The 24,687-nt window shown below is 44.8% G+C and overlaps 1 protein-coding gene across 4 annotated transcripts in view; it reads left to right on the top strand.

Moving 5' to 3' along the window:
• Positions 1 to 24,687, top strand: part of CCT5 (chaperonin containing TCP1 subunit 5) — a 342,485-nt gene that overhangs the window by 89,577 nt on the left and 228,221 nt on the right. For 2 of the 4 annotated variants that reach the window (XM_077269455.1, XM_077269456.1), the window contains exon 3: positions 21,656 to 21,820. The exons of the other annotated variants lie outside the window; for them this stretch is intronic. In XM_077269455.1, coding sequence (XP_077125570.1) covers positions 21,656 to 21,820 — 165 coding nt within the window. The remainder of the gene's footprint in view (positions 1 to 21,655; positions 21,821 to 24,687) is intronic. 4 annotated transcript variants of the gene reach the window in all.

The raw sequence follows: 24,687 nt of genomic DNA, 5'->3' as shown, positions 1-24,687 counted from the left end.
CTGCGTGGTTTTTATAGTTTTTTGTGCTGTGTTTTTTCTATCCTCAGTCTCTTTAGTTAAGTCTGGCCTTCTTTGCTGAACCTGTTTCATTCCTGTGTTTGTAACTTCCATCTTAACTCACAGTTAATATTTGTGGGGGGCTGCCTGTTTTTCTTTGGGGAATTTCTCTGAGGCAAGGTAAGCTTTATTTTCTATCTTTAGGGGTAGTTAGCTCTTAGGCTGTGAAGAGGCGTCTAGGCAGAGTCAGGTACGCTCCACGGCTATTTCTAGTTGTTGTGATAGGATTAGGGGTTGCGGTCAGCAGAGTTCCCACTTCCCAGAGCTGGTCCTGTATTACTAGTTTGCTCATGAGGTCATTCCTAGTGCTCCTAACCACCAGGTCATCATAACACCTAACACCAAAACACCCCTAATCACAACCCTAATCAAATCCCTAAGCCTAACACACCCCTAATCATCATCTCAACCCTAACCTCAAACCTAATCCCAAACCTAACCCTAATCCCAAACTTAACCCTAATGCCAACCCTAATCCCAACCCTAACTTAAGCCCCAACCCTAACTTTAGCATCAGCCCTAACCCTAATTGGAAAATAGAAATACATACTTATTTTATTTTATCATTTTTTACTAACTAAAGGGGTGATAAAGGGGGGGGGGGGGTTTATTTACTTTTTTTTTTATTTTGATCACTGATAGGATCTTACAGTGACCAAAATAAAACAAGAGGAAGAATCTTTCTCGGCCGGCCGGCACATCACGGCGGGCGCACTGCACATGCGCCCACCATTTTCTTCTCGGAGGAAGAAGCCTGGCGGCCAGGAGAGGACGCAGGAGGACCCAGGGACCTCTGGTAAGTATAACAGGGTCCCCGAATCCCCCTATTTCTCTGTCTTCTGATGTGCGATCACATCGGAGGACAGAGAAATTAAATGGGAAATCACTTTTTTGCGGACGCCGGTAAACGGTTATTTACCGGCGATCGTAACCCGGGGGTTGGTAAATACCGACCCGAATCATGTTCTCTGAGGTCTCAGCTACCCCCGGCAATCGAGACCCCAGAGAACATTAACGGCGCTGTGGTTTAAGTTCCCTTAACTGCCAACGTTAACAGGCGTATCGGCTGTCGTTAAGGGGTTAAAGATGTAGCAGTCATTTTTTAAAGAAAATGTACAACTTTTTTTAGGGACCTATCCAGGTTTGAAGTGACTTTGGGGGTACTATCTACTGGAAAAAGCCCAAAAGTGATTCCATTTTAAAAACTGCGCCTCCTTCCACCCCCCCCAATATTTTGAAAACTGCTGTTATGTAGTTAATTAACCCGTCAGGTGATTTTCAGGAATTAATGTAAAGTGACATAACAGGAATGAAAAAGTGTATTTTTACCACCTAAATGTCGGTAACTTCTGAACAAGTTACTATAGCCGGCAGACTCTAAGGCCGTTATTTGTTTTGGCCATGAATTGCCATGGCAAACATCAGGACCACCCAATCATGATCTCGGGGTGCCAATGAGGACAAAGAGGGAGCCCCCATACTCTGTTGTGATCGCACATCAGAGGAGAGAGAAATAGTCCCCCGGTTCCCCCCCCCCCCTCCATGGGTACCTGTGGTGTCCAGGCATCCCCCCGTGAAGTCCCTATGGCCGCCGACGTAGTCTTCCAGGAGAAAATGGCGGGCGCATGCGCAGTGTGGTCGCCTAGATGGGCCGGCTGGCACCCGGCAGCAATGAGAATTTTCCTATTAGTTCATTTTGATCACTGATAGGCACTACCACAGTGGTCAACATAAATGGGGGTTTTACTATTTTTTTATTTTTTTTTATCACCGTCTTAGTTAGGGAAAAATAATGAAATAAAAAAATTAATTTATTTCCATTAGGTTTGGGCTAAAGTTGGTTGTGTTGCACTGTTTAGATACATCAGGGGTCTCCAAATGCGACATGGCGCCACTATTGATTCCAGCCAATTTTGCGTTCAAAAAGTCAAACGGTGCTCCCTCCCTTCTGAGCCCTGCCATGCACCCAAACAGTGGCTTTCCCCCACACATGGGGTATCGGTGTACTCAGGAGAAATTGCGCAACAAATTTTGTGGTCCATTTTCTCCTGATACCCTTGACAAAAAAAAAAAAATGAAATTGGTTCCAAAGTAAATTTTTTGCTTTAGTTCTCTTGAAGCACCTGAAGGGTTATTAAACTTCTTGAATGTGGTTTTGCGCACCTTGAGGGGTGCAGTTTTTAGAATGGTGTCACTTTTGGGTATTTTCTGTCCCCCAAAGTCACTTCAAATTTGAGGTGGTCCCTAAAAAAAAAAATTTTGCTGGAAAAATAAGAAATCGCTGGTCAACTTTTAACCCTTATAATTTCCTAACACAAAAATTGTTTCTAAAATTGTGCTGATGTAAAGTAGACATGTGGGAAAGTATTAAGTATTTTGAGTGACACCACTCTGATTTAAGGGCATAAAAATTCAAAGTTTTGAAAATGGCAAAATATTTGTTTTTTTCATAAAAGCAAGTCATATAGAAGAAATTTTACCATTAACCCCTTCCCGCATATGCTGTGTCACAGAATGATCGCGTTCCTGCAGGTCAGGTGAAAGGGTTAACTCCAATTACTATAGTCACCTTCCACGACAGCATAGGAGGATGTCTCCATTCCCTAATGGGGGACAGGAAGCACAAAGAGGTTAAAAGGCCCCTCCTACCTCCAAATCGTCAGTGTCTTTCCTGGAGAGGTTTTTCTATGCTGCGTGGACTGTGACCGTGGCATACCTGCTTTTTAGCCGGGCAGTGGTTGTTGTGGGCTCTGCCCTCCTCCACAAGTTGCGCTGCTCCCGTCTCCTCCGGACTCGGGACCTGTCCTGGCCCACCCGCGCCTCATAGAGGTAAAGCGGGCTAGTGATCCCCGGCGGTGTCCTCCTGAGCTCACCGCCATGTTCCTCATCCTTCTGCGGCTCGGCGTCCCGGAAGTGACGTCGGCGGTTGCGCGCGCGTCACTTCCGGTTTCTGCGTTCCACCTTGTGGAGCGCACACACTTCCTGGTGTGGCCTTGTTCCGGCCACCAAAGCCTTCGAACGCTGCGGCGGCGCGCCCCCCACGTGGTGGCCTGCCTGGGACCCGAGGATGAGGAGAGGACTCTTTGCACCTGCGCTGGGGGCTGGGTTTAAGGCTATATAAACCAGCCTGAAGACACCTCCAGGTAAGACTGATCCCTTCAGTATGGATGGTGCTTCCTGCCCTGCATCTGTAGATCCCAGCGCTGCCCCAGCTCCTGTAAGTCAGTCGCGGGGTGGGTCCATGTCCAGGGTAATAGGGGCCTTATTTTAATTCCCGACTCCACTCTCCCTTTATTTTAGGGAGACAAGTAGGCTTAGAGAAACCCGGCTAAGAAAACGGCAAAATGTGCAATCTGCAGTATAAAGCTTCCCTCCTTATGGGAGAAGAAACTATGTCGGGCCTGCACGGACAAAATCATTAGAGCCGAGCAGCCTTCCCTGCTAGAAGAAATCCGTACGCTAGTCAAAAGTGAAGTGCAATCTTCCTTAGCTGCCTTCAATCCTCCTATGCCTCCTCAGAATCCTTCCCCTTCCAAAAAAAGGAAGATTCAAACTGAGGATTCTGACTCTGATTCTAACCATTCCTATTCTTCCTCCGGAAAAATGGGGTGAAACGTCAAGTTATAAAATTTCCGAAGCAAGAAAGTATTTTTCCAGGTCACCACCTGACAGCACCATGGAGGGCGTCCTTCTTATCCATAGTGGGACAGGAAACCACGAGAGTTTAACCCCTTAATCCCGTATGACGTACTATCCCGTCAAGGTGACCTGGGACTTAATTCCGGGTGACGGGATAGTACGTCATACGCGATCGGCCACGCTCACGGGGGGAGCGCGGCCGATCGCGGCCGGGTGTCAGCTGCCTATCGCAGCTGACATCCGGCACTATGTGCCAGGAGCGGTCATGGACCGCCCCCGGCACATTAACCCCCGGCACACCGCGATCAAACATGATCGCAGTGTACCGGCGGTATAGGGAAGCATCGCGCAGGGAGGGGGCTCCCTGCGGGCTTCCCTGAGACCCCCGGAGCAACGCGATGTGATCGCGTTGCTGCGAGGGTCTCCTACCTCCTTCCTGGCTGCAGGTCCCGGATCCAAGATGGCCGCGGCATCCGGGTCCTGCAGGGAGGGAGGTGGCTTACCGAGTGTCTGCTCAGTGCAGACGCTGGTAAGCCTGCAGCCCTGTCAGTGAGATCGGTGATCTGACAGAGTGCTGTGCACACTATCAGATCATCGATCTGTAATGTCCCCCCCTGGGACAAAGTAAAAAAGTAAAAAAAAAATTTTTCCACATGTGTAAAAAAAAAAAAGAAAAAAATTCCTAAATAAATAATAAAATATATATATATATTATTCCCATAAATACATTTCTTTATCTAAATAAAAAAAACAAAACAATAAAAGTACACATATTTAGTATCGCCGCGTCCGTAACGACCCAACCTATAAAACTGCCCCACTAGTTAACCCCTTCAGTAAACACCGTAAGAAAAAAAAAAAAAAAAAACGAGGCAAAAAACAACGCTTTATTACCATACCGCCGAACAAAAAGTGGAATAACACGCGATCAAAAAGACTGATATAAATATCCATGGTACCGCTGAAAACGGCATCTTGTCCCGCAAAAAACAAGCCGCCATACACCATCATCAGCAAAAAAATAAAAAAGTTATAGTCCTGAGAATAAAGCGATACCAAAATAATTATTTTTTCTATAAAATAGTTTTTATCGTATAAAAGCGCCAAAACATAAAAAAATGATATATATGAGGTATCGCTGTAATCGTACTGACCCGTCAAATAAAACTGCTTTATCAATTTTACCAAACCCGGAACGGTATAAACGCCTCTCCCAAAAGAAATTCATGAATAGCTGGTTTTTGGTCATTCTGCCTCACAAAAATCGGAATAAAAAGCGATCAAAAACGGTCACGTGTCCGAAAATGTTACCAATAAAAACGTCAACTCGTCCCGCAAAAAACAAGACCTCACATGACTCTGTGGAGCAAAATGTGGAAAAATTATAGGTCTCAAAATGTGGAGACGCAAAAACTTTTTTGCTATAAAAAGCGTCGCTGGTTTCACACTTGCGTTTTTGTCTGCAGCATTTTTTGCACAAAAAAACGCATGCGTTTTTTCCCTATAGTTAACATTGAAAACGCATGCGTTTTTTTGTACGCGTTTGGTCGCGTTTTCAAACGCATGCGTTTTTTTTCTGCATGCGTTCATTTTCAGAAATACAACCTGCAGTATTTTCTTGCGTTTTTAAGCACATGCGTTTGTTTGCATTAAAAACGCATGCGTTTTTATCGAAAAAAAAACAGAAAACACACTGAAAAGCCACCCACCACCATCAAGGTGATAAAGGGATCCAAACCCTAACTCTACCCCTAACCTCACCCCTAACCGTTTAATGAACATTTTCTGACAGTCATAGTGCCACGTATTTAAGTGCCACGTATTTAAGTGCCACGTATTTAAGTGCCACGTATTTAAGTGCCACGTATTTAAGTGCCACGTATTTAAGTGCCACGTATTTAAGTGCCACGTATTTAAGTGCCACGTATTTAAGTGCCACGTATTTAAGTGCCACGTATCACGTATTTCAGTGCCACGTGTTTCAATGCCACGTATCACGTATTTCAGTGCCACGTATCACGTATTTCAGTGCCACGTATTTTAGTGCCACGTATTTTAGTGCCACGTATTTCAGTGCCACGTATTTCAGTGCCACGTATTTCAGTGCCACGTATTTCAGTGCCACGTATTTCAGTGCCACGTATTTCAGTGCCACGTATTTCAGTGCCACGTATTTCAGTGCCACGTATTTCAGTGCCACGTATTTCAGTGCCACGTATTTCAGTGCCACGTATTTCAGTGCCACGTATTTCAGTGCCACGTATTTCAGTGCCACGTATTTCAGTGCCACGTATTTCAGTGCCACGTATTTCAGTCACGTTTAGGGTTAGGGTTAGGGCTAGGGTTGGAGGTAAAGTTAGGGTTGGGGCTAAAGTTAGGGTTGGGGCTAAAGTTAGGGTTAGGGTTTGGATTACATTTACGGTTTGGATTAGGGTTGGGATTAGAATTATGGGTGTGTCAGGGCTAGGGGTGTGGTTAGGGTTACCGTTGGGATTAGGGTTAGGGGTGTGTTTGGGTTAGGGTTTCAGGTAGAATTGGGGCGTTTCCACTGTCCAGGCACATCAGGGGCTCTCCAAGCGCGACATGGCGTCCAATCTCAATTCCAGCCAATTCTGCGTTGAAAAAGTAAAACAGTGCTCCTTCCCTTCCGAGCTCTCCCGTGCGCCCAAAAAGGGGTTTACCCCAACATATGTGTTATCAGCGTACTCGGGACAAATTGAACAACTACTTCTGGGATCCAAGTTCTATTGTTATCCTTAGGAAAATAAAAATTTGGGGGGGCTAAAAATCATTTTTGTGGGAAAAAAAAGATGTTTTATTTTCACGGCTTTGCGCTATAAACTTTAGTGAAACACTTGGGGGTTCAAAGTTCTCAAAACACATCTAGATAAGTTCCTTGGGAGGTCTAGTTTCCAATATGGGGTCACTTGTGGGGGGTTTGTACTGTTTGGGTACATCAGGGGCTCTGCAAATGCAACGTGACGGCTGCTGACCAATCCATTTAAGTCTGCATTCCAAATGGCGCTCCTTCCCTTCCGAGCTCTGTCATGCGCCCAAACAGTGGTTCCCCCCACATATGGGGTATCAGCGTACTCAGGACAAATTGGAAAACAAATTTTGGGGTCCAATTTATTCTGTTACCCTTGTAAAAATACAAAGCTGGGGGCTAAAAAAATCATTTTTGAGAAAAAAAAAAATTATTTTCACGGCTCTGCGTTATAATCTGTAGTGAAACACTTGGGGGTTCAAAGCTCTCAAAACACATCTAGATAAGTTCCTTAGGGGGTCTACTTTCCAAAATGGTGTCACTTGTGGGGGGTTTCAATGTTTAGGCACATCAGGGGCTCTCCAAACGCAACATGGCGTCCCATCTCAATTCCAGTCAATTTTGCATTGAAAAGTCAAATGGCGCTCCTTCCCTTCCAAGCTCTGCCATGCGCCCAAACAATGGTTTACACCCACATATGGGGTATCAGCGTACTCAGGACAAATTGCACAACATTTTTTTGGGTCCAATTTCTTCTCTTACCCTTGGGAAAATAAAAAATCGGGGGTGAAAAGATCATTTTTGTGAAAAAATATGATTTTTTATTTTTACGGCTCTGCATTATAAACTTCTGTGAAGCACTTGGTGGGTCAAAGTGCTCACCACACATCTAGATAAGTTCCTTAGGGGGTCTACTTTCCAAAATGGTGTCAGTTGTAGGGAGTTTCAATGTTTAGGCACATCAGGGGCTCTCCAAACGCAACATGGCGTCCCATCTCAATTCCAGTCAATTTTGCATTGAAAAGTCAAATGGCGCTCCTTCCCTTCCAAGCTCTGCCATGCGCCCAAACAATGGTTTACACCCACATATGGGGTATCAGCGTACTCAGGACAAATTGCACAACATTTTTTTGGGTCCAATTTCTTCTCTTACCCTTGGGAAAATAAAAAATCGGGGGTGAAAAGATCATTTTTGTGAAAAAATATGATTTTTTATTTTTACGGCTCTGCATTATAAACTTCTGTGAAGCACTTGGTGGGTCAAAGTGCTCACCACACATCAAGATAAGTTCCTTAGGGGGTCTACTTTCCAAAATGGTGTCACTTGTAGGGGGTTTCAGTGTTTAGGCACATCAGGGGCTCTCCAAACGCAACATGGCGTCCCATCTCAATTCCAGTCAATTTTGCATTGAAAAGTCAAATGGCGCTCCTTTCCTTCCGAGCTCTGCCATACGCCCAAACAGTGGTTTACCCCCACATATGGGGTATCAGCGTACTCAGGACAAATTGTACAACAACTTTGGGGGTCCATTTTCTCCTGTTACCCTTGGTAAAATAAAACAAATTGGAGCTGAAATAAATTTTGTGTGAAAAAAAGTTAAATGTTCATTTTTATTTAAACATTCCAAAAATTCCTGTGAAACACCTGAAGGGTTAATAAACTTCTTGAATGTGGTTTTGAGCACCTTGAGGGGTGCAGTTTTTAGAATGGTGTCACACTTGGGTATTTTCTATCATATAGACCCCTCAAAATGACTTCAAATGAGATGTGGTCCCTAAAAAAAAATGGTGTTGTAAAAATGAGAAATTTCTGGTCAACTTTTAACCCTTATAACTCCGTCACAAAAAAAAATGTTGGTTCCAAAATTGTACTGATGTAAAGTAGACATGTGGGAAATGTTACTTATTAAGTATTTTGCGTGACATATGTCTGTGATTTAAGGGCATAAAAATTCAAAGTTGGAAAATTGCAAAATTTTCAAAATTTTCGCCAAATTTCCATTTTTTTCACAAATAAACGCAAGTTATATCGAATAAATTTTACCACTAACATGAAGTACAATATGTCACGAGAAAACAATGTCAGAATCGCCAAGATCCGTCAAAGCGTTCCAGAGTTATAGCCTCATAAAGGGACAGTGGTCAGAATTGTAAAAATTGGCCCGGTCATTAACGTGCAAACCACCCTCGGGGCTTAAGGGGTTAAAAGGACCCTCCCCATTCCACCCTTCAGTGTTTTTCCTGTCCCACTGTGGATGGGAACGACGAGAGTTCGTCTGTCCCGTGCAGAGTGTGAGGATCGGGGGGGCTCGGCCTCTTCCTTCCCACTATCCGGTCTCTGCGTTGCTGACACCCGAGTAATAGGGTCCCTCAGCATCACCAGTGCAGCGCTGCTCCTGGTAAAAGAAGGTCGCTTCCCCCAGGGGGGCTCTCGACCTCGGAGGATGTCCCCGATAGTACCTGTTGCTCGCTCCTGCAAGGGTGCACCCTTCGCAAGCGATTCCGGAGTCAGGGGTACTCGGACAGCTCAGGACGCCGGCTGAAACATGGCGGCAAGTAATTTCCGGTTCGCCGGCCGCGCGTCAATTCCGGGTCGCGGCCGGGAACAGGAGCGGTCATCCTCTTCCTCCTGCGGAGGTATTTTGGGACAAGCAGCTTCGGATAAAGGTAGGTAGTGCGCAGCGATTGCAGCAGCGGCAGCTATGGAAGTAAACCCTGTAGCTACAGTCAGCGCGGAGGTCCCGGTTACCCAGGCACACGTGAGTTCCACCTTGTGGAGTCTCCTTCAGGCCCTGTTGAACATAGGATTAGCGGCTATCTTATTTATTTTAGGGGCATACCTCATCCGGAGAAAAGAAGAGGAATAAGAAATGCCCCTTATGTGCCTCTAAACTCAGCATCTCCTGGCTGAAACCTCTGTGCGAGGCATGCACGGCTTGTATCGTAGGGGAGGAACAGGCATCCCTGATAACAAGCTTGAGGGCCATGGTTAGAGAGGAAGTGCAGGCTTCGATCTCTAACTTATCTACTCCTCAGTCTGTCCAGCTGGATCTCCAGGACCCTCCCAGGTCTAAAAAGAGGCAGAGGAAATCGGATCTGTCTTCTGAGGACAGTTCTTTTGAATCTGACATGGAGGAAGAGGATGTGGGCAGAGAGCCTCCTCAGAAGGGGAAAAAGTACTTGTTTTATTCTAATGATATTGATATGCTTCTGGGGGCGGTGAGACAAGCTATGCAGGTTGAAGAGCCTTCAACCACCCAGTCCGTCCAGGATGAGATGTTCGTGGGCCTGCGGTCTCAGACATCAAAGGTCTTCCCTGTTAATGCACACATTCGGTAAGTCCCAGCCACCGGTCTCTCACTCGGCTCACAGTTAGCAGCTGTTAACCTCTTCATCACCTCTTCCCGCAGCTCAATGATATTGGAGGAGTGGGAAGAAGCAGAAAAAAGGATTTCTATTCCGAGAGACTTTAGGCTACGCCTCCCTTTTGACCATGAGGAGGTCAAGGATTGGGAGGATATACCGAAAATCGACATCCCTTTAGCGAAGGTGTCTAAAAGAACTGCCATACCATTCGAAGACTCCTCGAACTTAAAGGAGCCTATGGACAGGAAGGCTGATGGTCTCCTAAAGAGAGCATGGGAGAGTTCGGCCGCAGTGATCCGCACAAATATAGCGGCAACATCTGTAGCGAGATCAATGCATCTATGGCTTGACGATTTGAAAGAACAGTTGTCAGCCAAAACCTCTAGGGAATCTATTGTAAATGCTATCCCTTTATTAAAACTAGCGACGGGCTTTCTGGCAGATGCTACTGCAGAGTCCGTGAGATTCACTGCTAGAGGCCAGTCATTATCAAATGCAGCCCGAAGGGCCATATGTTTAAAGAGTTGGTCAGGGGATGTCCATTCAAAAAATAAATTATGTTCCATTCCCTTTTCAGGAGGCAGAGTCTTCGGGCCTATATTAGATGACATTCTGGAAAAGGCTTCTGATGAAAAGAAGGGGTTTGCAGAAGAGAAAAAGAAAAAATTCCAGCCCTTACGTAGGCCCTATTACAGTCAGAGATCAGACTATAGGGGTAAAGGTAAAGAAGGGAGATGGAGCTACCAGAAAGGGGGAGATAGGAACCGAAGTAGAGATCCAGGTCCCTCAAATCCTAGATCAGAGTTCTGGAAAAAATGATGCCACCAGGATAGGGGGACGGTTGCTGAACTACCTGGGGGAGTGGGAGGAGATTACCAAAAGCCCGTGGGTCCTGCAGGTTATATCTCAGGGATACAGGATAGAATTCGAATCCCTTCCCCCAGAAAGATATTTTGTATCCAACGTCCGTCTCTCTCCAGCCTCACCAATGTGGTCGGACGTACAGGATCTCCTCCGGATGGGGGCGATATCTCCTGTTCCTCCTCACCAAGTAGGAACAGGTCACTACTCGGGTCTCTTTTCCATAAAGAAACCTTCAGGAGAATCTCGAACCATTATAAATCTCAAGCCTCTAAACAGATGGCTACAGTACAAAAGGTTCAAGATGGAGTCCATCCGCTCCACAATTCCCCTTTTAGGAAAGGACGTGCTAATGTTCACTTTGGACTTAAAAAGTGCATATTACCACATACCAATATTCCCACATCATCAAAGATACCTAAGATTTGCAGTAGAAAAGGAAGGGTCAACCTTCCATTATCAGTTCCGTTGCCTCCCATTTGGTTTAGCGTCGGCTCCAAGAGTTTTCACAAAACTCGTCATAGAAATCGTGTCTTATCTCAGGAAATGAGATATCACGATAATACCATATCTCGACGATTTCCTATTAGTAGCAGACTCGGTGGGGCAACTCAAGGTCGATTCTCAGTTGGTAATCTCCACACTGCAGAAGTTAGGTTGGGTGTTGAACTGGGAAAAATCACACCTAACTCAAAGATCAAGAAGACAGTTTTTAGGCGTAATACTGGATTCGAAGATCAGAAAGTCATTTCTTCCGGAGGGAAAGCGATCCGGCCTGATAAACAAAATTCGACGGTTCACAAGAAGTCGAGTGACAATAAGAGATGCAATGAAGATCCTAGGCAGCATGACAGCCTGTATCCCATGTGTCAGCTGGAGTCAATTCTATTCCCGTCAGTTACAAAAAGCGGTTCTGACATCATGGGACAGAAGACAGTCTTCGTTGGACAGAGAATTTCTACTATCCCACCGGGTCAGACAATCCCTACAATGGTGGATAGTGTCGGAAAACCTCCAGATGGGTGTCCCTTGGGTCCAAACTCCAGCAGTCACGGTAACTACGGACGCAAGTCAACAAGGTTGGGGTGGCCAGGTACTCGGAAGATACTACCAGGGACAATGGAATCTGGAAGACAGCAGCAATTCTTCAAACCACAGAGAGCTTCATGCGGTTTGGAGGGTCTTGCGTTCAGCCCAGACCTTGTTGAAAAACAAACACCTAAAAATCCTATCGGACAACGTGACGACGGTGGCTTTCCTTCGTCATCAGGGAGGTCCAAGGCACCCGAAACTACAGCACCTGGCGAATCAGATTTTCGCCTGGGCAGAGAGATCGGTACTTTCGATTTCAGCGGTCCACTTAGAAGGCTCAAGAAACCAGATTGCGGACTTCCTGAGCAGAGAAAAATTATCACCCACAGAGTGGGATTTGAACAGCAAGATTTTCGATACCCTGTGTCGACGCTGGGGAACTCCGATAGTCGACCTATTCGCAACCAGAAGAAATGCAAAGGTAACAACATTTTATTCCTTGAACCCTCAGGAAAACCCGGCAGGGATAGATGCCCTCTCTGTCGTAGAGCAGGGGTCTGCTGTATGCCTTTCCCCCTCTGGCTTTAGTACCGAGGGTCCTCAGGAAGATATGCGAGGACAGAGCTCAAGTGATCTTGGTGGTTCCCTTCTGGCCCGGAAGAAGCTGGTTTCCTCTCCTAAGGAAACTAGCAGTAGACGACCCGTACCATCTTCCAGAATTGAGGGACTTACTCTCCCAGGGTCCAGTATTTCATCAGAACCCAGGAAATCTGCAATTAACTGCGTGGATCCTGAGCGGCAGATCCCTTATCTACAGGTATTCGATGATAGGCTGGTATTAAGGCTTGACCCAGGATTCCTTCCCAAGGTGGCTTCAGTTTCAAACATAAACCAGGAAGTTATACTTCCGTCCTTTTGCCAGTTCCCTAGGAACCACAAAGAATCTTTCTTCCATAACCTAGATGTCAGGCAAACGGTACTGAAATACTTGGATATGACGAGGGCTTGGAGGCGAGATAGCAATCTCTTCATCCTCTACGGGGGTCCTAATAAGGGGAAAAAAGCCTCAAAATCCACAATAGCTAGGTGGATTAGATCCGCTATTAGCGTAGCCTATCAGGCACAGGGAAAGAATCCTCCAGAGGGCCTTAAAACTCACTCATCCAGGGCTATGTCTGCGTCTTGGGCAGAGAAAGGGGGGGCCTCGGTAGATCAAATTTGCAGAGCCGCATCTTGGTCTAATATTAGCACCTTTTCAAAACATTACAAATTAGACGTAGTCTCTTCCCAATTGGCTTTCGGCAGGAAGGTGCTTCAGGCAGTAGTCCCACCCTAGAACAGGAAGTTTCCTTTGGTACTTCTCCATGGTGCTGTCAGGTGGTGACCTGGAAAACGGTAATTAGTCTTACCGATAATTGTATTTCCAGGAATCCATCCTGACAGCACGGTTAGTTCCCTCCCTAATGTAAATATGTGATATACTTATGTGAAGTAACATTTGTATTAAATCTGTTATGTTCGAAATAAAATTTCTGTTTGCATCCATCCAGATGTGTTACTTCGGAAGATCACTGAAGGGTGGAATGGGGAGGGTCCTTTTAAACTCTCGTGGTTTCCTGTCCCACTATGGATAAGAAGGACGTCCTCCATGGTGCTGTCAGGATGGATTCCTGGAAATACAATTATCGGTAAGACTAATTATCGTTTTTCTCCTCGGATTACATTGACGAACTAGTGATGGCAGTACGCAGCACTATTGGGCTTCAGGAGGAACCTATATCTCAAACTATTCAGGATGAAATGTTTGGAGGATTGAAGTCAGAAAAGCGAATGTCGTTCCCAGTACACCAGACATCATAGACATGATATCTCAGGAGTGGGAATGCCCGGAGAAGCGACTTGTTACACCATCAGAAATGAGACCGGTTTCCCTTAGAGGCAGGTTCCCCTTCCTGGGATGTACCAAGGGTGGACATACAGGTGGCTAGAGTGGCTAAGAAAACTTAACTCCCCTTTAAGGACTCCTCCCAGCTAAGGGATCCATTGGATAGAAAAATGGAGTCTATTAAAAAAATCCTGGGAAACGTCCACCTCTGGATTAAAATCTAACATTGCAGCTACCTGTGTCGCTAGAGCCCTTTCTCGCTGGATAGATGAGCTTGAGAAGCATATTTCTCAGGGCACATCAAGGGGAGAGCTGATATTCTCTACCAATGCTTCAAAAGGCTTCGGCCTTTCCTTCAGACGCCTCCATGGAGTCTATTAGGATTGCGGCTAGGTCTTTAGTCCAATCCAATTCTGCACGAAAAGCCCTCTGGCTTAAAATGTGGAGTGGTGACGTAACCTCCAAAATTAAGCTGTGCTCAATACCCTTTAAAGGTGACTACCTATTTGGCCCCTCTCTAGATGAAATTCTAGAAAAGGCAACAGATAGGCTTTTGCTCCTTAAGGACCTTTTTCCTATCAGGAAGCGTTTTTTTCGTGCTCCCCAGTCAAGTACCCCTCAAACAAGAGGTAAAGGTAAAACGGGGAGATGGAGCTACGCCAAAGGGAGGGGAAAAAATATCCTCATTCCCCAGCAGCAGCAGCATTAGCAGCAAGAGAAATGACTCCGTCCCAGTGGGGGGGGAGGCTCGCAAAATTCGTCCATCACTGATGGGCCATCTCCGAATCTCAGTGGGTCCTCAATATATTACAAGAGGGCCTTCTGATAGAATTCTCCCCCCCCCCCCCCCCCCCCCGGAATCTGCGAATTGCCTCCCCGTCGTCGCAGAGAGACTTGTTAACAATGACAGGCCTGAGGGACCTGCTAAAATCAAACGCAATTTCCCAGATACCCCCAGAAGAATGGGGTGTAGGACATTATTCCCGATTTATTCCTGCTAAAAAAAACAACAGGGGAACCAAGAGTCATTATAAACCTGAAAGAGCTGAATCGTCATATTGTATACCACAGATTCAAGATGGAATCCGTGAAGTCTGCCATTCCCCTAATAGGTTTTGGGTTCTTTATGGTAAAGATAGACCTAAAAGACGCTTACTTTCACGTGCCCATTCACCCCCGTCACAGAAAATTCCTCAGGTTTGCGATTCAGTTCAATCAGCAAGTGACTCCCTTTCAGTTCAATGTGCTCCCTTTTGGAATCTCTTCAGCTCCAAGAGTTTTCTCAGGGATAATGGCAGAGACAGTATCTCATATCCGCAAACAGGGAATCTGTATCATCCCTTATCTGGACGATCTGCTTCTAATAGGCCCTTCAGCTCAGACTCTCACCAATCATGTTGCGAGAACCCTGGACATTCTCAAAACATTAGGGTGGCTCCCGAATTTAAAAAAAATCCCAGTTACAACCTTCCAAAACAAGAAGGTTCCTGGGAGTTCTGCTGGACTCAGTGAAACAGAAATCTTTTCTCCTGGAAGACCATCTTCGGGCCCTAACAAAAGAGGTGATAGATTTCAGAGAAACCAGATCTCCGACCATACGGGAAGGCATGTCGGTCCTGGGCTCCATGATGGCAGGTATCCAGTCAGTGTCTTGGGCTCAGGCCCATTCCAGAGTCCTCCAGGCCCACATTCTTGCAAACTGGGATGGAAATCAGGGTTCCCTAAACAAGAGTGTTTACCCCAGGTCGTGTGAAGGCATCTCTTGCATGGTGGTTGAACCCCAGAAATCTTTGCAGGGGGGTAAGCTGGTCACAATCTCCCCTTGTGACAATCACGACGGACGCCGCCAAGCGGGGTTGGGGAGCAGTAATCCTGCATACTCCGTTTCAGGGCCTCTGGAGTCAGACAATAAGTCCAGATCCTCCAATTTCAGGGAACTGAAAGCAGTGGAGGAAGCCCTCAAAGCAGCGGGCAGCTTAATTTCTGGGAGACATGTCCAGATTTACTCAGACAACACAACTACTGTCGCCCACCTCAAACATCGGGAGCTCAAAATTCAACAGCTTGGCAGGCGTCTCGAGTCAAATTTTTTGCTGGGCAGAAAAAAACCTTCTCTCCCTCACGGCTGTCCATCTGAAGGGGTCATCAAACCTCCAGGCGGATTTCCTGAGTCGTCAGGACATTCAACCTGGGGAGTGGAGCCTGAATAGAAGAACTTTCAGGATGCTGGTGGACAAATGGGGCCTTTCGGAGGTAGATCTCATTGCCTCAGGTCAGAATGCCCAGGTGAAAACATTTTTTTCCCTAAATCCCAGGGACAATCCCAGAGGGGTAGATGCCATGGTCCAGACCTGGAATTTTCGACTGGCATACGCTTCCCCACCAATTCCTCTGTTGGCGAAAGTTCTGCGGAAGATACGAGAGGAACAGGTACCTACCATACTGATAGCTACAGCATGGCCGAAGAGGAGTTGGTACAACCTCATCGTCGAACTACATGCAGATGGGCCAGTCCTTCTACCAGTGGATGCCGATCTTCTCATCCAGGGGTCCTTTCAACACTACAACCCCCGGAAATGCGGAAATGGAACCTAGCAGCCTGGTTGCTGAAACCCAGGTCCTAAAGACGGGTGGACTATCGGATGCAGTAATTTCAACTTTACAAAGATCCAGAAAACCTGTCACAAATGCAATCTACAGTAAGGTGTGGAAGACCTTCTCCACCGTTTGCCTTCAGAGTACTCCTGATCCTCTCCGTCCTAATATATCTAAAATATTAGACTTTCTTCAGCGCGGCTTAGAATTAGGGCTTAAGCCTAGCACATTGAAGGTTCAAGTCTCTGCTCTCAGTGCTGTCTTCGATCAGGAGCTGGCCAACCATCGTTGGATCAGAAGCTTTATGGTATCAGCTCTCAGATTGCAACCTGGAAAACAACCAGTTGTTCCCTCTTGGGATTTAAAACTGGTCCTCAAGGGTCTCACTCAAGCACCGTTTGAGCCCCTGTCTTCTTGCTCTCCTCAATTCCTATCCTACAAAGCTGCCTTTCTAGTGGCAATAACCACTGCAAGAAGAGTAGGAGAGCTTCAATCCCTATCAGTAAGAGAACCCTACTTGACAATAACAGACGACTCCATAAATCTCCATCTGGATCCCTTTTTTCTACCTAAAGTGGTGTCTGATTTTCACCGAGCTCAAAACATCATCCTTACCTCCTTCTGTCTGAATCCGACAAACTCTAACGTCAAGAGTATGGAATCCTTCCTCTCTAGACGTATCATCATACACTACCTTCAACAAACTAGCTCTTTCAGAATCGACGAAAACCTGTTTGTCCATATGTCAGGTCAGAGAAAAGGGAAGGTGGCAAAAAGCACCATCTCTAGCTGGATTAAGAGGGCTATACAAGAATCTTATCTAGCCCAAAAGCTAACGCTGCCAACTGGAGTCAGGGCTCACTCTACAAGATCTACATCGTCATGGGCTGAACGAGCGGGCGCTTCCATTGAGCAGATCTGCAGGGCCGCAACTTGGTCTTCACCACATACATTTACCAAACACTACAGATCGGACTTATTGTCCAACCGGGATCTAGTCTTTGGCCGGAAAGTTCTCCAGGCTATTGTCCCCCCCCCCCTAGTGCTGAATTGGTTGGTACTCCTCCTACGCTGTTGTGGAAGGTGACTAGAGAAAATAGAATTAGACTTACAGGTAATTCAGTTTCTAGGAACCTTCCACGACAGCACGAATTCCCTCCCTTCCTTTGGATTTATCCTGGGTTTATTAAGGTAGCTAGTGCTATGGTATCCGTTATAAGTCACTAACGATTTTGGAGGTAGGAGGGGCCTTTTAACCTCTTTTTGCTTCCTGTCCCACATTAGGGAATGGAGACATCCTCCTATGCTGTCGTGGAAGGTTCCTAGAAACCGAATTACCAGTAAGTCTAATTCTATTTTCACCCTACATGGAGGGACAGGGGGAGTGGTACTTTACCCCAGGGGAGCTTTGCCCCCACGTGGCAAAGATCACTCTGATTGGCTGTTTCACTTTCAACAGCCAATCAGAGCAATTTGTAATATTTCACCAATTAAACTTGGTTAAATATTGGTGAAATATTACAATCCAGCCATGGCCGATGATGCAATATCATCAGCCACAGCTGGAGACCCCGATCTGCCCCCAACACCGACTGACAGCAGCGATCTGCAGCCGCCGTCAGTCTTTCTCCCCTCCGTTCTGTCCTTCGCTGCCTTCCTGTCCCCTCCGTCCTGTCTGGCGAAACTCTTATAACTTCCTAGGAAAAAAAATTTGCTTCCAAAATTGTGCTGATGTAAAGTAGACATGTGGGTAATGTTGTTTATTACTGGTAACTATTTTGTGTCACATAACTCTATCTAAGACACGGCCACCGCTTTTCAGGGCTTATCTACAGCATTCTATAATGCTGTAGATCAGGGCTGTGGAGTCGGTAAGCCACAGTTGCGACTCAGACTCCTGGATTTTATCAGGTTCCGACTCCTTCATAAATGGCCAATTCGTAACAATTAATTTACTGTTGTAAAATATTAACATCGTGCTTATTCAGTTTCTCACCATCATATAAGTAATCAGACCACTTAGAGCAAAAACTATATTTATTAGAATACAATTAGAATAAAGCAAATAACTTCTATAAACTTTTCTAAAGTCATGTAAGTAAATATGCAATAAACACTGTTATGCTGTTAGTAAGAAGAAATCTATAAATTTGTCCTCAGAAAAAGTATTGCCTCTGTCAGATCCTCCTTCATGGATGCCCTCAAGTCTGATCTAATTATTTTGAGAGCAGAGGACAACCTCTCTACACTAACTTGGGTTGGTGGCAAAGCAGTAACCACTCGGGCAACATCTCTGACAATGTCAGGATACAGAGGAATCGCTTGTTGCACTGTTATTTTTGCTGAACGGTCAAATTTCTCAATTTTTTTTTAGTGCACATGAAAAATTCTGCTGAAATGTACTGGCTGTGTTCTTTGATGGGGATGACTCTTCTATGCAGGAACGCTTTGCACGGTCCTTGTGATCCAAATATTTTTAGAAATTAAATTCTTCATCAGTTGATGAGGGTGAAGATGCGGCAGGACGACCAAATTCTTCTTGTTCCTTCTGAGTGTTCTGCAACCCTTTCATCCTTACTGCTATTTCAAACAGAGCTTCTTTTCCTTTAGTTAGCTGTTGATCATCTAGAAGAATCCGATGCATTGGGTCTACATAAACAGCTGCCAAAAGAAAGTTATTTTGTAATAGTAGCTCCTCTCTCCGTTTCATTGATGTAGCAATGCCACTTGCAATTAACCCTCCTCTTTGGGACAGGCGAAACATCAGGTTCTTCCACTCCTTTAAGAAAATACCTGGAGTTAAGTCCTCTGCTTGTAGTTTTTTTAGTCACTGTAAATGGGTGCTCTAGCAATTTTTCCAGCTCAGTCACCTGATTCCACTGACTTTCATTTAGCGTCAGTTGAGGGTTAGCCATGTCTACAAGAAAGGTTTTCAGTTCAACCAAGCGCTGAATCATTATGTAAGTACTGCCCCATCGTGTGGCTTGATCAATAATTGCCCCTTTTCCAGCACGTCTCTTCAAAATTGAGTTCACTTTAGGGGTTCTGGCAACAGTAGCCAATTTTCTCACCTTGCCAATGAGTACAGCAGCATGTCCTTCTTGCAGAATGTCTCTTATAGCCAGCTGTAGCGTATGCACAACACAGCGCATGTGATGAATGAAAGAACGTATTGACACAGTTTCAACAAGATCATCTAAACTATCATGTTGCTGTTCATCTGAAGCAACTTCAGTTTGCTCCTCTGTTACAATACTGTGTTCCTCTATTTCAAACACTTCTGTGTCTGTGGACCCAGAATGTTCTTCTAGCTGCTGGTCACCATCATTACTCTTTCATTAGCTTAATAGTACTTACCATGTTTGAAGCATTGTCAGTTACGACAGAAAGAACTTGCTCTTTTTTAAGTTCATAGTCTTGCAGAACCTTTTCCACCAAGACCTGGAGAAACTCACTGGTGTGATGAGCTTTGGTGTCTTTTACTGCCAATGTCTTGGTAACTATTTCATTTTTGTCACAAACAAATCGGACATTGATGGCAAAATAGTTCACTCTGTGACGTGTGCAGGCATCCATTTTAAGAAACAGAAAGCGTCCCTTGAGAGTTTTTTTAAGTTCTTCCTTTTGTTTAAAAGCTTCTTCGATTACTAATTTTCTAATGCTCTCTCTCCAGAGAAACACCAAGCTTGCGGGCCATTTCCCCATTCAGACACATAAAAGCTGGTCGTGAAAATAATGAAATAGGCACACTATCCTTTACAACAAGCTCTATGATCTGTTTTTTAAATGTATCTACTGTCATTGTCACAGTAACTTTGTCACTGACAAAATATCTTGCAACTGATGGATGCATAGTTCTCTGCTCCTTTGTTTGGCTGGAAGAGCTGGGCACTGGTTCATTGGTTTGGATGCAGTCTTTCTCATCCATTGCTTTCAGTACTTCTGGATGAAAGCGCTGTAAATGTCTCTTTAGATTAGAAGCTCTGGTAGGAGCATTTTTATCTTTGCCTGAATATGCACTGATCTTGGCTTCACAGCATTTGTTTTCGTCTGGATCATTTGTCATACACTGACAGACATAATGTTTTCTATCTTGAGTGATGGTGAAATGTTCAAATACAGCTGATTTAATGTGACGCTTCTTTGACATTCTCAGGTTTTTAATTCCGCATTTACAATCCAAATGACAATTGTTTTTCCTAAAAACAATTGTACAAAATTATTGCCAGGTCATACAACTGATATAGTGGTCAGTAATACTGTTATTCCTCATGTACTTACAGTTAACTGATGCAAAGTTTGTTGAAAGGATAATACTACTTACAGTCTAACTCTTCTGAGTAGCAGCTGTGAGATGCTTGGAAGATGCACACCTAGTAAATATCTAGTCTAGAGGAGGAGCTTTACTACTAAGAATTTGCAACACATTTTCACTTTGTTTCATACATTCTAAGTAGGGGGGTTGGGGCAGCATGATGTTAACCAAGTATAAGATTAGATAAGGGCAGTGGAGAACAGTTGACACACAAGAAGTAAGAAATGTCTCTCTCCAGCAGAACTGCTTATCACTGTTGTTCATAGTTTGATAGAACATATATATTTGAGTAACATTTATAAAATTCATATGAAAGTTCAATTATTAAATATTAATACATTTTTTTAAAAGCTGGAGTCGGTACATTTTTACTGACTCCGACTCCAACCAAAACTAACTCCGACTCACGACTCCGACTCCACAGCCCTGCTGTAGATAAGCCCCGATCCATCCGGAATGATGAGAAAAATAAGTTTTATTATATTCACCCAGGGGGCGATCCGGTCCGATGGGTGACGTAGGTCCGGCGCCTCCCATCTTCTTATGATCGCTGTCCTTCTGCTTGCGTCATGGCTCCCCAGCATCATGCTCCTGTGTAGGCTTACTTATCTGCCCTGTTAAGGGCAGAGCAAGGTACTGCAGTGTACAGGCGATGGGCCTCTCTGATTTTTACCGGCCCCTGCGCATTGCAATACTTTCCTCAACAGGGCAGATAAGTACACTTGCGCAGGAGCACAATGCCGGGGAGCCATGAGGCTAGCAGGAGGGCGGTGATCATAAGAAGGTGGGAGGCGCTGGACCTGTGACACACATCGGACCAGACCGCCCCCCGGGTGAGTGTAATAAAACTTATTTTCTCATCTTTCTGGTTGGATTGGGGGGGCTTATCTACAGCATTATGCTGTAGATAAGCCCTGAAAAACGGTGGCCGTATCTTATATCAGCCAAACCTGCTGACAGGTTCGCTTATGATGTGGCAGGACACAAAGCAGGCACGTATGCTTGTGCAGCTTGCAAATGGCCTTTATATAAATTAACCACCTAGCTATTATTATTTAACAATGAGATTATTTGATTGTCACTTTGCAGAAATCTGTTTATGAAATAATTTGTTTAATGTATCCTACTTAATTTCTAGGACTGGATAAGATGATGGTGGATCAGGATGGTCATGTCACTATAACTAATGATGGGGCAACTATTCTTGGTATGATGGATGTTGATCATCAGATTGCAAAATTGATGGTTGAATTGTCCAAATCTCAAGATGATGAAATTGGTGATGGGACAACAGGTGTTGTTGGTAAGTTTGTTCTTTGATTTAAGGTCTTGTTCAGTTGCGGTTACACCTGACAACAAAAATATAGTTAGGAGATGGCATAGACTATTTTCCTTTTTTTTTGCAATGTTTTGCCTCTGCAGCCAGTTTTGACCTTCCCGACCAGCCCCAATTTTTGAAATCTGACTTGTTTATGTGGTAATAACTTTTTTGTAATGTTTCTACACATCCGAATGAATGAGATTATTTTGTTGTGCCATAATAACATTTACTAGTAAATTTCTAGTTCTATGTTTTGTCATATTCATGAAAATATCTGAAACTTTCTGAAAACTTAACCCCTTAGTGCCCGGGCCAAATTTTTGAAATCTGATCAGTGTCCCTTTTATGTGGTAATAACTCTGGAATGCTTCAACAGATCCCATTGATTTTGAGACTGTTTTTTTTTCATGACATGTACTTTGTTAATGGTAAATTTATGTCTATATTTTTGTCATTTATAAAAAAAAAAAGCAATTTTCAAGCATTGAATGAATTACCCCTTTAATACAGATAGTTATACCACACAAAACATTAATAAATAACATTTCCCGCATGTCGGCTATACATCAGAACCATTTGTAAAATGTTATTTTGTTAGTCTTTTGGGAGGTTTAAAAATATAGCAGTAATTATTCATTTTTTTTTCAAGGAAATTTAAAACATTTATTTATTTTTTTTGAAGGTCCTATTCAGGTTTGACGTGACTTTTGGGGTCCTAGATATTGGAAAACCTCCAGTAGTGATGGCATTTTAAAAACCGCACCCCCGACATATTGAAAACTGCTGTCAGGTAGTTTATTAATCCTTAAGGTGATGTTGAGGAACGCAAAATGGCATGACAGGCTGCTATTTGGCTGTGAATTTCCATGGCAAACATCAGGACCACAGAATCGTGATCTCGGGGTTCTGATGAGGTTAAAGAGGGAGCTGCCCCCACACTGTTAACCATTTATATGATGTAGTCATTGACAGCAGCATCTAAGGGGCTAAACAGATATGGACGATGCCAACACATCGTGTGTCACTGAGTGACCCGACCCAATGGATGGTTCGGTCAACGGATGGCACAACTCGCAAACAATGGGATGGAAAAGGTGAGAGTAAGGCTCTACCCGTAGGGAATGGGGGATGGTCACCATCTGAGCCTGTCCTTGCACTCCCCTAGCGCCCTATACGGGTCCCCGCCACCATCTGGATACCATCCGTCCCTGGGGGGATTCTATACTCCTATAACTCAGATCAGTAAAAGGACGTATTGGCGGTTAAAAATTATATTTGAAAATTTCCTATTTTTTGATGTTTAACCCCTTAATGTCCGCCTTTTAACGGCGGCAGTTAAGGGTACTAATGCCTCAGCACCTCTTTTTAACGGCACTGAGAAATAAGTGTATAGCACTCCCATAGTTGGAATTTCTTTGGGGTCTCCGCTACAGGGGGTAGCTGAAATCCCAGAAAAAAATGATTAACCCCTTCACCCCCGGAGCGGTTTTCATTTTTCGCTCCCCTCCTTCCCAGAGCCATAACTTTATTATTTTTCTGTCAATATGGCCATGTGAGGGCTTATTTTTTGCGGGACGAGATGTACTTTTGAACGATACCATTGGTTTTACCATGCTGTGTAACAGAAAACGGAAAAAAAATTCCAAGTGCGATGAAATTGCAAAAAAAGTGCAATCTCACACTTGTTTTTTGTTTGGCTTTTTTGTTAGGTTCACCAAATGCTAAAACTGTCCTGCCATTATGATTCTCCAGGTCATTATGAGTTCATAGACACCAAACATGTCTAGGTTCTCTTTTATCTAAGTGGTAAAACAAAAATTCCAAAGTTTGCTACAAAAAAAACAAAAAACATTGCGCCATTTTCCGATACCCATAGCGTCTCCAATTTTCGTGATCTGGGGTCGGGTGAGGGCTTATTTTTTGCGTGCCAAGCTGGCATTTTTAATGATACCATCTTTGTGCAGATATGTTCTTCTGATCGCCCGTTATTGCATTTTAATGCAATGTTGTTGCGACCAAAAAAATGTAATTTTGGTGTTTTGATTTTTTTCTCGCTACGCCATTTAACGATCAGGTTAATCATATGTTTTTATTGACAGATCGGGCGATTCTGAACGTGGCGATACCAAATATGTGTAGGTTTGATTTTTTTTTTTTTTTTTTTTTAATTTTGATTGGGGCGAAAGGGGGGTGATTTGAACATTATATATTTTTTAATTTTGGCATGCTTCAATAGCCTCCATAGGAGGCTAGAAGCATGCACTACACGATTGCCTCTGCTACATAGAGGTGAAGCACAAATCACCTCTATGTAGCAAAAATGCAGGGGTGCTTTAAACGCCGACCATAGGGTGGCGCTCAAAGCAATCGGCCATCAACAACCATAGAGGTCTCAAGGAGACCTCTGGTTGTTATGGCAATGCACCGATGACCCCCGACCGGTGACGGGGGACAGCGGTGCGAGCACTTCCGGCCGCGCTGCCGGGAGCGCTAGTTAAATGCAGCTGTCAGCGTTTGACAGCGGCATTTAACTAGTTAATGGGCGTGGGCGGATCGCGATTCCGCTCGCGCTCATTGCGCGCACATGTCAGCTGTACAAAACAGGTGACATGTCGCGGCTATGAGGTGGAGGCCACCTCAAAGCTGGGGTTCTGCCAGCTGACGTACTATTCCGTCAGCTGGCAGAAAGGGGTTAACCCCTTCCCGACCTGTGACGCCACGTAGGCGTCATGAAAGTCGGTGCCAATCCGACATGTGGTCATGGAGGGATCGCGTCCCTGCAGATCGGGTGGAAGGGTTAACTCCAATTTCACCCGATCTGCAGGGACAGAGGGAGTGGTACTTTAGCC

Source organism: Ranitomeya variabilis, chromosome 6 (genome assembly GCF_051348905.1).
Source record: "Ranitomeya variabilis isolate aRanVar5 chromosome 6, aRanVar5.hap1, whole genome shotgun sequence".
NCBI lineage: Eukaryota > Metazoa > Chordata > Amphibia > Anura > Dendrobatidae > Ranitomeya > Ranitomeya variabilis.
The sequence above is the reverse complement of the archived record's forward strand: the minus strand, read 5'-3'. Positions and strand labels throughout refer to the sequence as shown.